This window comes from Tachysurus vachellii, chromosome 26 (assembly GCF_030014155.1).
Source record: "Tachysurus vachellii isolate PV-2020 chromosome 26, HZAU_Pvac_v1, whole genome shotgun sequence".
In the NCBI taxonomy this organism is placed as follows: Eukaryota; Metazoa; Chordata; class Actinopteri; order Siluriformes; family Bagridae; genus Tachysurus; species Tachysurus vachellii.
This window is the reverse complement of record NC_083485.1, coordinates 3,520,524-3,534,423: the sequence shown is the minus strand read 5'-3', so window position 1 is coordinate 3,534,423 and position 13,900 is coordinate 3,520,524. Positions and strand designations below refer to the sequence as shown.

At 43.2% G+C, this 13,900-nt stretch overlaps 1 protein-coding gene across 7 annotated transcripts in view; it reads right to left on the bottom strand.

Moving 5' to 3' along the window:
• Nucleotides 1-288: 288 nt before the first annotated feature.
• The window catches only part of acaca (acetyl-CoA carboxylase alpha), a 30,761-nt gene continuing 17,149 nt past the window's right edge, over nt 289-13,900 (bottom strand). For 4 of the 7 annotated variants that reach the window (XM_060862645.1, XM_060862639.1, XM_060862642.1 and 1 more), the window contains 18 exons: nt 13,610-13,834; nt 11,885-12,040; nt 11,509-11,655; nt 11,152-11,421; nt 10,915-11,012; nt 10,674-10,794; nt 9,677-9,787; nt 8,683-8,826; nt 7,723-7,843; nt 6,875-6,971; nt 6,176-6,272; nt 5,953-6,088; nt 5,594-5,771; nt 5,392-5,504; nt 4,921-5,075; nt 4,586-4,756; nt 3,502-3,638; nt 289-2,239 (listed from right to left, as the gene is read on the bottom strand). In XM_060862645.1, the coding sequence (XP_060718628.1) occupies nt 2,113-2,239; nt 3,502-3,638; nt 4,586-4,756; nt 4,921-5,075; nt 5,392-5,504; nt 5,594-5,771; nt 5,953-6,088; nt 6,176-6,272; nt 6,875-6,971; nt 7,723-7,843; nt 8,683-8,826; nt 9,677-9,787; nt 10,674-10,794; nt 10,915-11,012; nt 11,152-11,421; nt 11,509-11,655; nt 11,885-12,040; nt 13,610-13,834 (2,604 nt within the window). In that variant the 3' untranslated portion in view covers nt 289-2,112. Of the gene's footprint in view, nt 2,240-3,497; nt 3,639-4,585; nt 4,757-4,920; nt 5,076-5,391; nt 5,505-5,593; nt 5,772-5,952; nt 6,089-6,175; nt 6,273-6,874; nt 6,972-7,722; nt 7,844-8,682; nt 8,827-9,676; nt 9,788-10,673; nt 10,795-10,914; nt 11,013-11,151; nt 11,422-11,508; nt 11,656-11,884; nt 12,041-13,609; nt 13,835-13,900 lie in introns of those variants that run through there. The other 3 variants (XM_060862640.1, XM_060862643.1, XM_060862644.1) reach the window with 2 other exon arrangements.

The following is a 13,900-nucleotide window of genomic DNA, read 5'->3' as shown; positions in this document are numbered from 1 at the left end:
GAATTCAGTTCAACAAAAAAAAGGTTTTATTCCTTTCCTGTTTTCTTCTTCACTTTTCCCCTTTTCTCTCTTCTTCTGTTTCTATTCTCTGTCTCCACCTTTCCATTTTTTTTTTTATCCCCATATTTGGTTCTTTCTTTGATTTATTTTCTCTTCCTTTTCCCTCACAAGGCAAACTCTCTCTCTATCCCTTATGTTTCATTCATTCTTTCCATAACCCTTTCTTTTTTTTTTTTCTTCAATCAGACAAAAACACACCCGGTTCATAATAACCACCAGACTCGTAAGTGGATGAAGTAGATTTTTTATTGAGTTAAATTAAGCGACACATTCGCCACTTTAAACACGCTTAATCGTCTGTTTGGGTCCGTCGTCGAGCCGCGATCACGAATCAGCAGCAGGTTTAGCATACGGATGAATGTACGCGTTACGACGGATTCAATTTTAATCCAGGTCTGTACAAAAAAAATAAGTAGTGACTTTTCACAGAGTCGGCATCGTCGGACCGAAACAGAACCCAAAAGCAGCTTTAACGAGCCTCTAAATCTTCCACCCTGAATCCCTCCATCCACATGTAATACTTCAGCTGTTTTCTCTCGAGTTTGGTCCTAAAGATATAGTTTGAGTTTCAAACACACGTCTTAAATGTGGTGTTTTTTTTTTGTCTTTTGTTTTCTGTTAATAAATTAACGCTTGTTAAAAAAGAACACCGTGTTGTGCGTGTAACACTAAGCATCTGGGGTTCGAGGGAAGGGGTGAAGGTGCACTGGGGGCTGAGCAGGGTTATGATTGTACTGGCTTTAATGAGTGCACGTAGTGTTTATACTTTATTCATTCATTCATTCATTTTCTACCGCTTATCCGAACTACCTCGGGTCACTGTGCCTATCTCAGGCGTCATCGGGCATCAAGGCAGGATACACCCTGGACGGAGTGCCAACCCATCACAGGGCACACACACTCTCATTCACTCACACAATCACACACTACGGACAATTTTCCAGAGATGCCAATCAACCTACCATGCATGTCTTTGGACCGGGGGAGGAAACCGGAGTACCCGGAGGAAACCCCCGAGGCACGAGGAGAACATGCAAACTCCACACACACAAGGCGGAGGCGGGAATCGAACCCCCAACCCTGGAGGTGTGAGGCGAACGTGCTAACCACTAAGCCACCGTGACCCCCAGTGTTTATACTTTATTATTATTATTATTATTTTCTTTTGTGGATGCAATGGAAATTTCTGACATTTCATCTCAAATTTCTGACTTTTGTCTTAAAGAGGAATCATTGAAGAAAAAAAAAACCCATATAAAGTCTTAAAGTAATAAATGCAAATGTGTTTTAGATTTCATTCTAAATATATTGATTAGAATTACAGCTCTCTCCTGGTCAGTTCTGAGAGAGTGAGTCAAAAAAGTGAAATTAAGGTCACTTTTACGGTAATAAATCTGGATTCGGGGACGAAACAGATAAAAGCGTTAAAGAAAATGTGATGACTGAATTTTGAAGACAATGATTCAGAATTTGGTTATGATTAAAGATTTCGAGATTAAAAACGCTGAGATAAAGACGACGGGTAAGAATTGATGTGAGGGGAAATAAAAAAAAAAAAAAATTGGTCTGAATTTTTAGAACAAAAATCAGAATTTTGAGCTGACCACTAAAGATCTTGGGATAATGAGTCCGAACTTTAATGTGATAAGGAACACGTCAAAAATCTAACCTGATATATATATATATATATATATGTATATATATATAAAAAAAAAATCACCATGAATCCAAGACTAACAGTACGGTAAAGACAAAAATGAGCTTATTTTAGTACATAAATGTGACACACTGCTCTCTGACTACAATAAGTAACTTTTTTTTCTCATCACATTGGTCTCTGCTTGTCTAGTTTCATTTTATAATTTACACAATAGATTAACAAGTGCAACGCTATGATGAAGCTGGACAGACCTGGACCTCCTCTAACGTCAGCGAGAAGCTTTACCGCTCGGACGAGTGAGAGACGATACGTTTACGTTCCAGAATCATAGCCACCGTGATGGTGTGTCGGCTCCTCTAGGGAGTGTGTGCGTGTGTGTGTGTGTGTGGGGTTCAGGAGGAATTTGGCGTGTCCATGGTGGAGAGGATGCGCACCACCTCGGCCCTCTGCGTGGGGGAGATGTGCTGAGTCATGTGGACGATGGAGTCCATGGCCACCTCTGGGTTTGCCTGAACCAGACTAAAGGGGAAGGAGAGAAAGGTTACGTTAGCATGTTGTCATAGATCTTCTTTGTTGTGAATGTTAGAGATGTGTGGATGGAGAGACGAGGTCACAGACAGATGTGCAGAGAGAGATGTGGTCACAGACAGATGTGCAGAGAGACAGATGTATGGATGGAGAGATGAGGTCACAGACAGATGTGCAGAGAGAGAGATGTGTGGATGAGAGATGAGGTCACAGACAGATGTGCAGAGAGACAGATGTATGGATGGAGAGATGAGGTCACAGATAGATGTATGGATGGAGAGATGAGGTCACAGACAGATGTGCAGAGAGAGAGATGTGTGGATGAGAGATGAGGTCACAGACAGATGTGCAGAGAGACAGATGTATGGATGGAGATATGAGGTCACAGACAGATGTGCAGAGAGACAGATGTATGGATGGAGAGGTGAGGTCACAGACAGATGTGCAGAGAGACAGATGTATGGATGGAGAGATGAGGTCACAGACAGATGTGCAGAGAGACAGATGTATGGAGGGAGATACGAGGTCACAGACAGATGTATGGATGGAGATACGAGGTCACAGACAGATGTGCAGAGAGACAGATGTATGGATGGAGAGACGAGGTCACAGACAGATGTGCAAGGAGACGTGTGGATGGAGATATGAGGTCACAGACAGATGTGCAGAGAGACAGATGTATGGATGGAGAGACGAGGTCACAGACAGATGTGCAGAGAGACAGATGTATGGATGGAGAGACGAGGTCACAGACAGATGTGCAGAGAGACAGATGTATGGATGGAGAGATGAGGTCACAGACAGATGTGCAAGGAGATGTGCGGATGGAGAGACGAGTTCACAGACAGATGTGCAAAGAGACAGATGTTTGGATGGAGAGATGAGGTCACAGACAGATGTATGGATGGAGAGACGAGGTCACAGACAGATGTATGGATGGAGAGACAAGGTCACAGACAGATGTATGGATGGAGAGACGAGGTCACAGACAGATGTATGGATGGAGAGATAAGGTCACATGGACAGCGATACACAGGTGCACAGAGACAGATAGAGAGGTTGATGGACGAGTGCACAGACAAACAGATGAATAGATAAAGAGGTAGACAGAGAGAAAGACGGACGGATGGACGGACAGGCAAAGGCGAGTGGCGACATGATTTTGAAAGTCCGTCCAGATCCACAGAAAGTCCAAGTCTCCAGAGAGATCAGATGTAGATGAGGAGCGGTGAGGTGAAGACGGGAGACGTTACCTGCGGATCTGTTTCAGAATGTGGTCCCTGCGGATGTACTTGATGTTCTCATCAATGACAGACCGAGCTCCTTCCTCCTCCGTCAGCTGCTTCTCCAACCACTCCACCACGTCCTCGTTACTGTCCCACAAATACGCCTGACACACACACACACACACACACACACACACACACACACACGCAAAGAGAGAGAAAAGTAATTACACAATGAAGCAGAAATTCTCCTAAACTTTGTTCACACTAAACTTGATCACTGCTTCGGATGATCATCACAGTCCAAATTTTAAAGTCCCTCTCTTGATTAGGGGCCCTACAGATAAATCCATTCTGATTTGGAACAAAGCTGGACCCAAAGATTTGCTAATGAAAAACGAAGGGAGGGGAAAAAAGGGAAAAAAAACCCTGAGCTCGTGGTCGACGGGAACATTTAACGGCCTTTATTAATCATGTTTAATCCGTTTCCTTTTAATTAAGAAACAGCATGTTGCTCTCCTATCTGCGCCGTGCCAGGGAGGAGATTAATTGCGGCTTAAGATAGCCCGCTCTGATTGGGGCTAATGCGTTAGCCGCTTCAGCCACCGTCTCCTTCCACGGATACTTGTGAGGAGCCGCTGGGGTTTGGCGTCACGCCAGGAGCCTGGTGTGTCCCTCACAATCAGACCGAGCCGGACTCGAACGCTGCACCTTTAATATACGCCGTCTTTAACGTGAACTATATACAGATTATTTATTAATATTTTCCCCCAAACATGAAAGTCGGATAAATAAATCAATTAAGTGTGTAACAATATAACTAAGGTACCTATGAAATAAGTCATATATTTATAGTAAACGATTAGAAGCACATACGTAAAGTTCTATACAACAGTATATATCGGATTTAATGTTATTTATTAAAGATTCATTTAACAAAAAACGATGGCAAATATTTTAAGCTTTTATTATTTCAGGAATCCTTTATTTATTTATTCAGAATGAATGAAAAAAATTGATTAGATGATATCAAAATATGCAAATTTTTTGGAATCAAATGAAAAGAATTAAATATTAAAGAAAAAAATACTTTTCTTTTATTTTTGCGCACCTTCACGGCTCCCTCGGCCTCGACAAACCAGCGCCGCAGCATAGCCTGCACCTGGCCGTCGGTCAGCTCGCTGTTAGCGCGCTGGATCTTCTTCTTCACCGTGTCCTCCAGCAGCAGCCGCCGCAGACGCCAGTAAAAGAACTGCCTTGATGTTCGCCACTCCAACACGTCCTGCCGATGCAGAGCAAAAACCTTTATTTAGGGCTTTCTGTAAAAAAAAAAGCTTATAGTCTGATTATACCGTGCTCACGTTAGCTTCTAGATATGATCGTGTATTATCTTTGGTGCAGGATCAATATACAGAGACACGATCCGAGTCGCCACAGATGACTTACAGTGATGACTCCTTTCTCCTGCATGCGTCCTGGCGTGTCGTGCAGGTCGGCGAACTGAACCGCTACTTGATGGTAGATGGGCAGCAGGAACTCCTCTCGTTCCTTCAGTTTACTCTCCAGCTCCTTACGTTCGGATACGTTCAGCTCCGGCGTGCCTGCATACACACACACAGCTGTACGGACTGCTGACAGAATGTGAGGATTAGCATCATCGCTTGCGAAGGCGGATTAGCCGTACAGATGCCAATCGACGATCTCGGTCACTTTATTTTTCTTCGTAATGTCTCACATTTATTGAATGGTTATAAAATATAACCACGTTTATAAGTTCTTCCGTTTTGGGGCGTCATCTGTTGGACTGAACTAATCGGAGTTAAACGCTTATTGTTTCCTGTTGCTTTTCTTGTGGGAATGAAGGGTAAGATTTAAAGTTCATCACTCATGTCAAACACATACGATTTCTGGACTCACCGAGTCTCTCGGCCAGACCCGTGTAAATGGGATCGACACGCCTCATGGTCTTGACCAGATCCTTCTTTCTGAACTTGATCTCCACCGTCCCTTCAGGCTCCAGCACTCCGCCGCTGCAGGACGGAACGTCGGTTATACAACACAACTCTAACGAGGGAGTAATGTGTAGAGTCTGGCTTTATAATAAACGTGAAGCTCTTACCGGCTGTCCTTGTCTGCGTACATCTCCATGTGCCGTGGGTTGATCGTGGGGTCGATCACTACCCATGATCCTCCACGGAGCTCGGCTTGAGGAGGGATGTAGACCAGCACCGGCTGCCTGTATTCCCGCAGGCCATCCACGATGTACGCGCCGAACTTCAGCACCTGGTCGTACATGTCTACAGGCGAGAGTTTGATACCACAAATAATACATTAGCGGTAGTTTTAAAGGATTGACCTATACACGGACTGGAATAGTCGACACAAATGGCTTGTGGTCGTTGATCTGGTGACGTTTTCTATAACAAAGCGCAGTCTATTTCACTGCGTTATCACGTTATTATTAGCCGACTTACGGACCTTTCATGCCACCAGAAAAGCCTCTCCAGTTGGCGAACACCATGAGAGGAAGTCCCTCGCGGTTCAAGTCCTTAATTGCCTGAGCCGTCTTAAACGCAGAGTCCGGGAACCACACCTGACCAGCCTGCTGGATGATCTAAACACACACACACACACACACACTGTGAGCACAGCGAGTCCTCATGGAGCTGCGGCAGTGTGAGAGCTTGGGTTCGAGTCTCACTTTGGCTTCCGAGTCCAGATTAGCCGGATCTGCTGGGATGGACAGCTCTACTGTTCTCGTCTCCACGGCAACCACGCCGACTGGGATACCTCCCAACCTGGATGCGTTAGACAGATACTCAGGTCATTACTAACGTTCATCAGTTGCAGGTGAAAAGATATTGGTTCTGAAAAGTCGACTTTTTTTCCAACACTTGACTTGAACACAGGACTTTTTATCCAGTTATACTTACAGTAAATGTTCTACAACATCCATGAAACTAGTTCCTGTTATCACAACTCTAACAGTAGGTCCCTCACCGGCTTTATGCTCTCTCTTTCTTTTCAAAGACAGTAAAAATGTTTCTTATGGTGGAAACCCGTTACAAAGAGCTGACACTGGAGACTCTATAAACCTCTTCTTACAGCAAACATGTCTCAGTGTAGTGTTTTTATTTTCCCAGAGCCGAGACAAAATGTGCTGAACAAGCAGCTTATTTCTGTTTATACCCTGTGACCCGGGGCGGTACGGCATGAGCCCGGTGAAGAACTTATAGGCTTTTAAAGGATGCTAATAAGAGCTGGGTGTGTTTCTGGACAAATGCTCTAGCCTGGAGGTACTGAGGTTAAAGGTCAGTGAGGTCAGAGAGACAATAAAAGAGAGAGAGAGAGAGAGAGGAATAGCTCTGAAGGAGAGCTCAATCATGGCGTTGTAGCTCACCTGGCTCTGCCCACCACCACACTCTGTGCCCACGGCTGCATGATTTCCATAAACGAGCCGCAGTCAAAGAAACCGCTCACAAACGTTCCTTTAGGGTCTGAGAGAGAGAGAGAGAGAGAGAGAGAGAGAGAGAGAGAGAGAAATTTAAAGAGAAAGATAGAAAAAAGAGAGAAAATAAGAGAGACAGAAATACATAGAGAACAGAAACAGACAGATAAATAGATAGACACACAGAATGAGAGACAGAGAAAGAGAGACAGAGACAGATAAATAGATAGACACACAGAATGAGAGACAGAGAAAGAGACACAGAGACAGACGAAGACAAATACATAACATGATAATCTTATAATGTTACACTTCCTCCTACAATATAAAAGTCCTATTTATTGCAACAGTGAATCATTACTTTAGAAACATAACATTTTGTAGCTGTTTTTATTGAACGCTGCTAATTTTCCCACGTGACCGTGAACACGCCGTCGTCCTTAGATGAGAAATCACGATTGATTTTTTTTCTTTGTTGATGAAAGTCTTTGGTATGACGCCAGTGTGGGATGAAGCTGTGTGTCTGGGCTCGATGTGGAATGTCTCCTGGCTGGAAAGCACAGGGCCATCCATCGCCAGCCTTATCTCTGTGAACCCAGAGCCTGAACATCTTACAGCAAGTCTACAGTGATCTACTGGTGCAGTTCCTGACCCCCTCAGCCATGCGCTACGCACACACACCACTTCTATCACCACTATCTTATGTTAAAGCCAACCAATTAAACACATAGGCTGTACTGTGGTGTGTGTGTGTGTGTGTGTGTGTGTGTGTGTGTGTGTGTGTGTGTGCGCATGCTCACTCTGACTGGGTCGTCCTGCCAGCATCCACCGAGGGTCGTATGGTGTTTTTGTGGGTATGAACTCCACCAGCCGATCGATGGGGTCCTTGGCTGCTAGGAGCGGCACGGGGCTCGACGTGTTCTGACACACACACACAAAAAAAATAAATAAATAAAAATAAAAAATAAATAAATAAAATTATAATAATAATAATAATAATAATAATAAAATAAAATAATAAAGTAAAAAAATTATATATATATTTTGTACTTTTACTCAATTTCTCTTCTTACTATATTTTCATATGTACTAAGTATATATTTATTTTCATTCATTCACTCATCTTCTACCGCTTATCCGAACTACCTCGGGTCACGGGGAGCCTGTGCCTATCTCAGGCGTCATCGGGCATCAAGGCAGGATACACCCTGGATGGAGTGCCAACCCATCGCAGGGCACACACACACTCTCATTCACTCACGCAATCACACACTACGGACAATTTTCCAGAGATGCCAATCAACCTACCATGCATGTCTTTGGAACGGGGGAGGAAACCGGAGTACCCGGAGGAAACCCCCGAGGCACGAGGAGAACATGCAAACTCCACACACACAAGGTGGAGGTGGGATTCGAACCCCCGACCCTGGAGGTGTGAGGTGAACGTGCTAAACGTTCCATGGTCTACAACATTAAAATGTAGCAACAAACAGATAAACATTTACAGCTTGTCGTCCTTTAATAAATTAGGGAAAAAAAATAATAAAGTACTGTTATTTTTAGCATAAACCCGTTGGTTGATTATTTTCCTAGAAAAATTGCAGACTGCGACTTAAATGTGCGTCTATTGCTTACAGAGTCATGTTAAACCTTAACGCTTTCCACACGGCGTGGGCCGGAAGCTAATACTAATTCACCCGTCAGCTGCCCAGGGCGTGAGGATTAAATTGAAGTGTGCTGTAGATGGGAGTTTTCTCCACCTTGGGCATGTAGGAGAGCCACTGAAGCAGCGTGAAAACCCCCTCGAAGTCGTCACACACCGTTGTGTGAGTGACACCGTTGTTGTGCATGATCTGTACACCTCCGAGCTGGTTGTTAGACGTGTAAACCTCACGGCCGAGAACCTGCAGAGAGAGAGGGAGAGAGAGAGAGAGAGAAAAAGAGAGAAAGAGTAGCATATAAGGAACAGACAGAATGCAGTTGTTCCTCTGAGCTTTTCAACTTTCCTGAGCAACACACAACGATCCTCGCTAGCGAAAATGTAGATGTGCTAATTACACAAACCAAACAGCAATCTCACAAGTCACAGATGAGAGAATCTGATTAGAAAGGGAAAAAAATAAATAAATAAAACGACGAAACAAAACAGAAGCGGTCCTACGGCGTCACCCTGCTGCACTCCGCGGCCTGAATTTACTGACGCAATTAAAGCGCGAGCAAATTAAATCGCCCTTATCTGCCGGGGCAGCGCGGGAATGATTTATGCATGCGAGCAAACAATTATGACGGGCGTTTTGTGTATGAGAGACGAAAATGGGTTCGGCTGCGTCAATTAATGTGCAGCGGGTCAGAAAGGAGGAAAACGATTATAGAATATATTTTCAACCCCCCGCATTTCTGGGTCAGAACAATTCCAGACGTGGATGTTTGTTCGTTCTTTGTTTTATTTCTGTGACAGGGTATGTTTTCCGTAGAAATATTTTTATCAGTCAATGTTATTTTTTTTTTCCTCTTTTGCGTGTTTAACATAATTTGAATCTTTTTTAAAATATTTTTTGTTGCATGTATATGTAAGTTGCACCTCATTAAAAACATCCCCTTGTTTGTTTTTCAGCGCATCATGTTTGTAAAGAGTTTTTGATGTTTGATGTGACGGTGAAGTGATTTTTATGGATGGTGCTGCTGCCACATGATTGGTTGACTGGAAAATTCCACATTCTGGTCGGTCAGAAGAAAACGAGGACAAACACACACCTTGTTAAGGGCTCCGGCTCCCGTCAGGATAATGTGTGAGTTCTCCACCTGGATGGTCCTCTGGCCGAGACGCACCAGGTATGCGCCGATCCCGATGGCTCTGCACGTCACCTGAGCGACACGACGGCACACACACGCTACATTAACACCAAAATCACAATTATCGTATAAATATCATAATTACTAACAAACTAATTAACACCGGCTCCAATTACAGCTACAGGCTTCCTGCTGAACATTCAAACTGTTTTTGTTACAGAACTTAAAGGACAGGTGAGTGATCTAAAAAAATTTAGACAACAGTGTTGAATTATTGATGTTTTAATTTCATGTCTACAAAACACATACACACCAAAAATGAGGGAAAACAAGATGTATGTATATCGTCGCTGTTGGGCGGAAACCTCGTATGTCCAAATTTTGTCAATGTCATATTTTTTCACATATCGATGCTATTGGTCAGTCCCCACGTGGGTCTGTTATTTTTACAAGTTATTAACCAATCTAAAGTCTTGAAAATAGCTTGAGCGCAAATCTCATAACTCCATTGGACACTTCAACTGTCCACCTCTTCCTCACTCCGCGGGAGAGCTTCACGTCATATTTCTCCTCAATAAGAGTCGCAACGAATCAATACGTCTTCTGAGGTAAATGTCTTCAAAACACTGGGCTCAAAGAAAAAAAAATCTTGACCCCCGCTTGTTCTGGTGCTCGTCTGAGGACAGGAATTTAGCGCAAGACAATCCACTGCAACGTGGACTAAACCCTGTGTACTGCAGATAAGGTACGGCGTTTTTTTAATTTCCTGAAAAATAACGGTTTTGAAGATCCGAGGATTCCGTCTGACAGCGACGAAATATAAAAAGTAGCACAATTTTATATCATTCTTTCAGTATCATTTAAAGTGGTTGATTTTAATTATTAAATAAATTAAAATTGTCATATTAACCAACTGTATTTATATATATGTGTGTGTGTGTGTGTGTTTCTCCTGTACCAGATTCATGGTGATGATCTCTTCATAAGCGAGTGAAGATTCTCCAGCTATCATCCCTGAGCCCCTCAGGTTCTCTACGCCCAAACCTTCCTCCTTACCGATGATGTCGGTGATCTTATACCTGCACGCGCACACACACACATAAACACACACACACACACACACATATACACACAAATTAAACCCCTGAAGATACAACCACCAAGAAAATAAATAAAGTGCAATCTAACTGTGCACACACCTTGACTCCCCTTCGTCCTCCACATGCTCACAGTGCACCGAGTTCAGCGCAGAGACCTTCTTATAATCCTGAGGTGTGAGGTACAGGTACTTAAATCCCTGCAAGAAAAAAACCACACACCGCACGTATGAGTTTCTCTGTGTATTTTATGTCACTGTTGGCCTTCTATGCTCCTGAGCAGCTAGCTTGACGAATCCTGACGTCACTGATCGTAAACACTGTGCTGTGTTTTATCACCTTGTACGGGTCGGCCGGATCCTGCCAGGCCACGTGGAACATGTGTCTGATCTCCTCTGCCAGGCCGATACGGGCGCCGCTGTTGGCGGCGATGTAGACACGTGGGATTCCGCTCTCACGCGCCATCTCCGACGCCTGCTGGAACAGGACGTCCTCCTGCGGCCCGAACGATCCGATCTTGTGCGTGATGTCGTTGCTGATCACGATGATGTCACGGCCCGCAGGGTACTCGGGGGTCCGGAGCGTCATCCGCCATGCCACCATGCCGATCTACAGTGGGACGGTAACAGAATTTGCTTTTAGTGCACACGAATCGGCAAGGATTTCATTTTGCAAGATTATCTAAGACCATCAGACCTCGTTGCCACCGGGCAGGCGGTTCATCTGCACCAGCTGTCCCTGAGAGTCCAGCACCAGCTCAGTAGAGGTGAGGAGCTCAGAGGGCAGGGGGCATTTGGGCAAGTGAGCATACGCGTCCATGGACTGCCACAGCTTTTTTAGTGCCTGGGGGAATAACAGAAAGGCAGTGGGGGTGGGGGGAATAAATAAACAAACAAATTAATTAATTAATCCACAGTCTCAATCCAATGCTCTCAAAAACAATTTCCTAAATTAAAAGACATTCATTTTATTATTTATTTATTATTGTTGTTTATTTTCTGCACCTTTTATGGTTCTTTATCGTTATGTGATGATGGATTTACATCAGTATTGTTGTTGTCGCTGAGCGTACCTGTCTGAACATCTCGGGCAGGTCGTAGACGTAGGTGGTGCCGAGGCTCTGGGCCTGGAAGCGTTTGGACTGCAGCAGGTCTTTGGTGACGTATGGCGTGTTGATGAGCATGCCATGAAGAGGCCCCTGCTTGTCTCCGTACGCCTGGAACATGATCTGGAATTTAAAAAAAAAAAAAAAAGTTATAAATATTACTAATAATTATTAAAAGGATAAACTACCATCATTACAGTTTATTATTTTATTATTTCCTACTTAATTTTTGGTTTACACTTACTTTATTTTTTTTTAAATTTGTTATTTACTCTTTGTTTAGAGATCGTTTAGATAAATAATAATAATAATAATGAAAAAATACATACAGAAATAAAGTTTACGTTTAATAACTATAATAAGAGTAGAAACGAATGTGTGAAAATAAACTTTTATTTTATTATTATTTTACGTTTAAACAAGCGAGCAAACAAAAAAGAATCGGTTACAATAATCTCAAGAGATGTATTTTTTTTTCTAAAATAATTAGAATAGGAACAATAACAACTAACATTGTTAAAGGAGCTGTTTGTAAAACTGACAAAAGGAGGGAGTCAAACACTGACTAATATATACAGAATAAATAAAATTTTTTATTTTATTTTTATTTTAAATTTTTTATTTTTTTAATGGATTTAACAAGGACACGGTCATGATGGTGAGGAGACCTACCTAGTCTGCTGTAGAGAGAAAAATATGAGGAAATCCTGAAAAAAAGCCTTTTAATTCTGTACAAACTACAAGAACACCCTGAAAACTGTGGAGATGATAGTGGACTTTAGGAAAGACCCCTCAACACTACTCCCCCTCACAATATCCAACAGCCCGGTGTCATCTGCGGAGACCTTCAAGTTTCTGTGCACTACCATTTCCCAAGACCTAAAATGGGAGTGCAACATAAACTCCATCATCAAAAAGGTACTTTCTACGTCAATTAAGGAAGTTTGTTCTGCCACAGGAGCTGCTGATGCTGTTCTACACTGCAGTCATTGCATCTGTCCTGTACACATCCATCACCATTTGGTTTAGAACAGCATCTAAACAGGACAGGAACAGACTGCAACGCACAGTAAAAACAGCAGAAAAAATAATTGGTGCCCGCCTGCCCACTCCCCAGGACTGGTACGATACAAGAACCAGTAACCGGGCAGTAAAAATCACTACTGACCCTTCACACCCTGGACACAACCTCTTTCAGCTCCTCCCTTCTCTCAGGCACTACAGAACTTTGCTTACCAAAACTGCCAGACAGAGGAACAGATACTGTTCAGATACTGTCTCGTGTACAGGAACACAATACTGTTATTTGCACTATTGTGCACTTCTCACACTTTATGTACTGTACATAACTGATCAGTCATATATTCTGTATTCATATTTAATACTCAACCTGTCTATATTGTATCACATCATCTGCGTTGTCTTGTATAGTATAATGTTATTTATGTCTGTAATTCTGAGAGTCACAAACAGGAACTGGAACCAAATACCTTGTACGTGTTTACACACTTGGCCAATAAACCTGATTCTGATTCTGATTCTGATGTATTTGTATTTACTATTTACTAACTATGCTTCTAGCTGAACTTTAGATTTTTTTTTTTGTGATATTGTGGAACAGAGTAAAAAAATATTAAATTACGTGTGTGTGTGTGTGTGTGTGCGTGTGTGAGAGATATGTGTGAGCCCCACCTGGCGGTCATTGGGCCCCACCTGTCCCGTGCGAGAGTCCGTGACCTCCTTGTACAGACTGATGTCCAGGTAGTAGCCGCTCTCGTTGGTCAGGAAGAGGCGGATGGGGATCTGCTTGCCTGTGGGCGTGAGCCGTATGTTGATCTTCAGCTCGGCCTGGAGCACGCGCAGCTTCCACAGCCGACTGCCATAACGCATCACCATAGAGCGCACAGACTCCTCAATCTAACACACACACATTGATTCGGTCTTAGAGCGGACTCTCGCTTCCATGTGAGAAACACACAATAC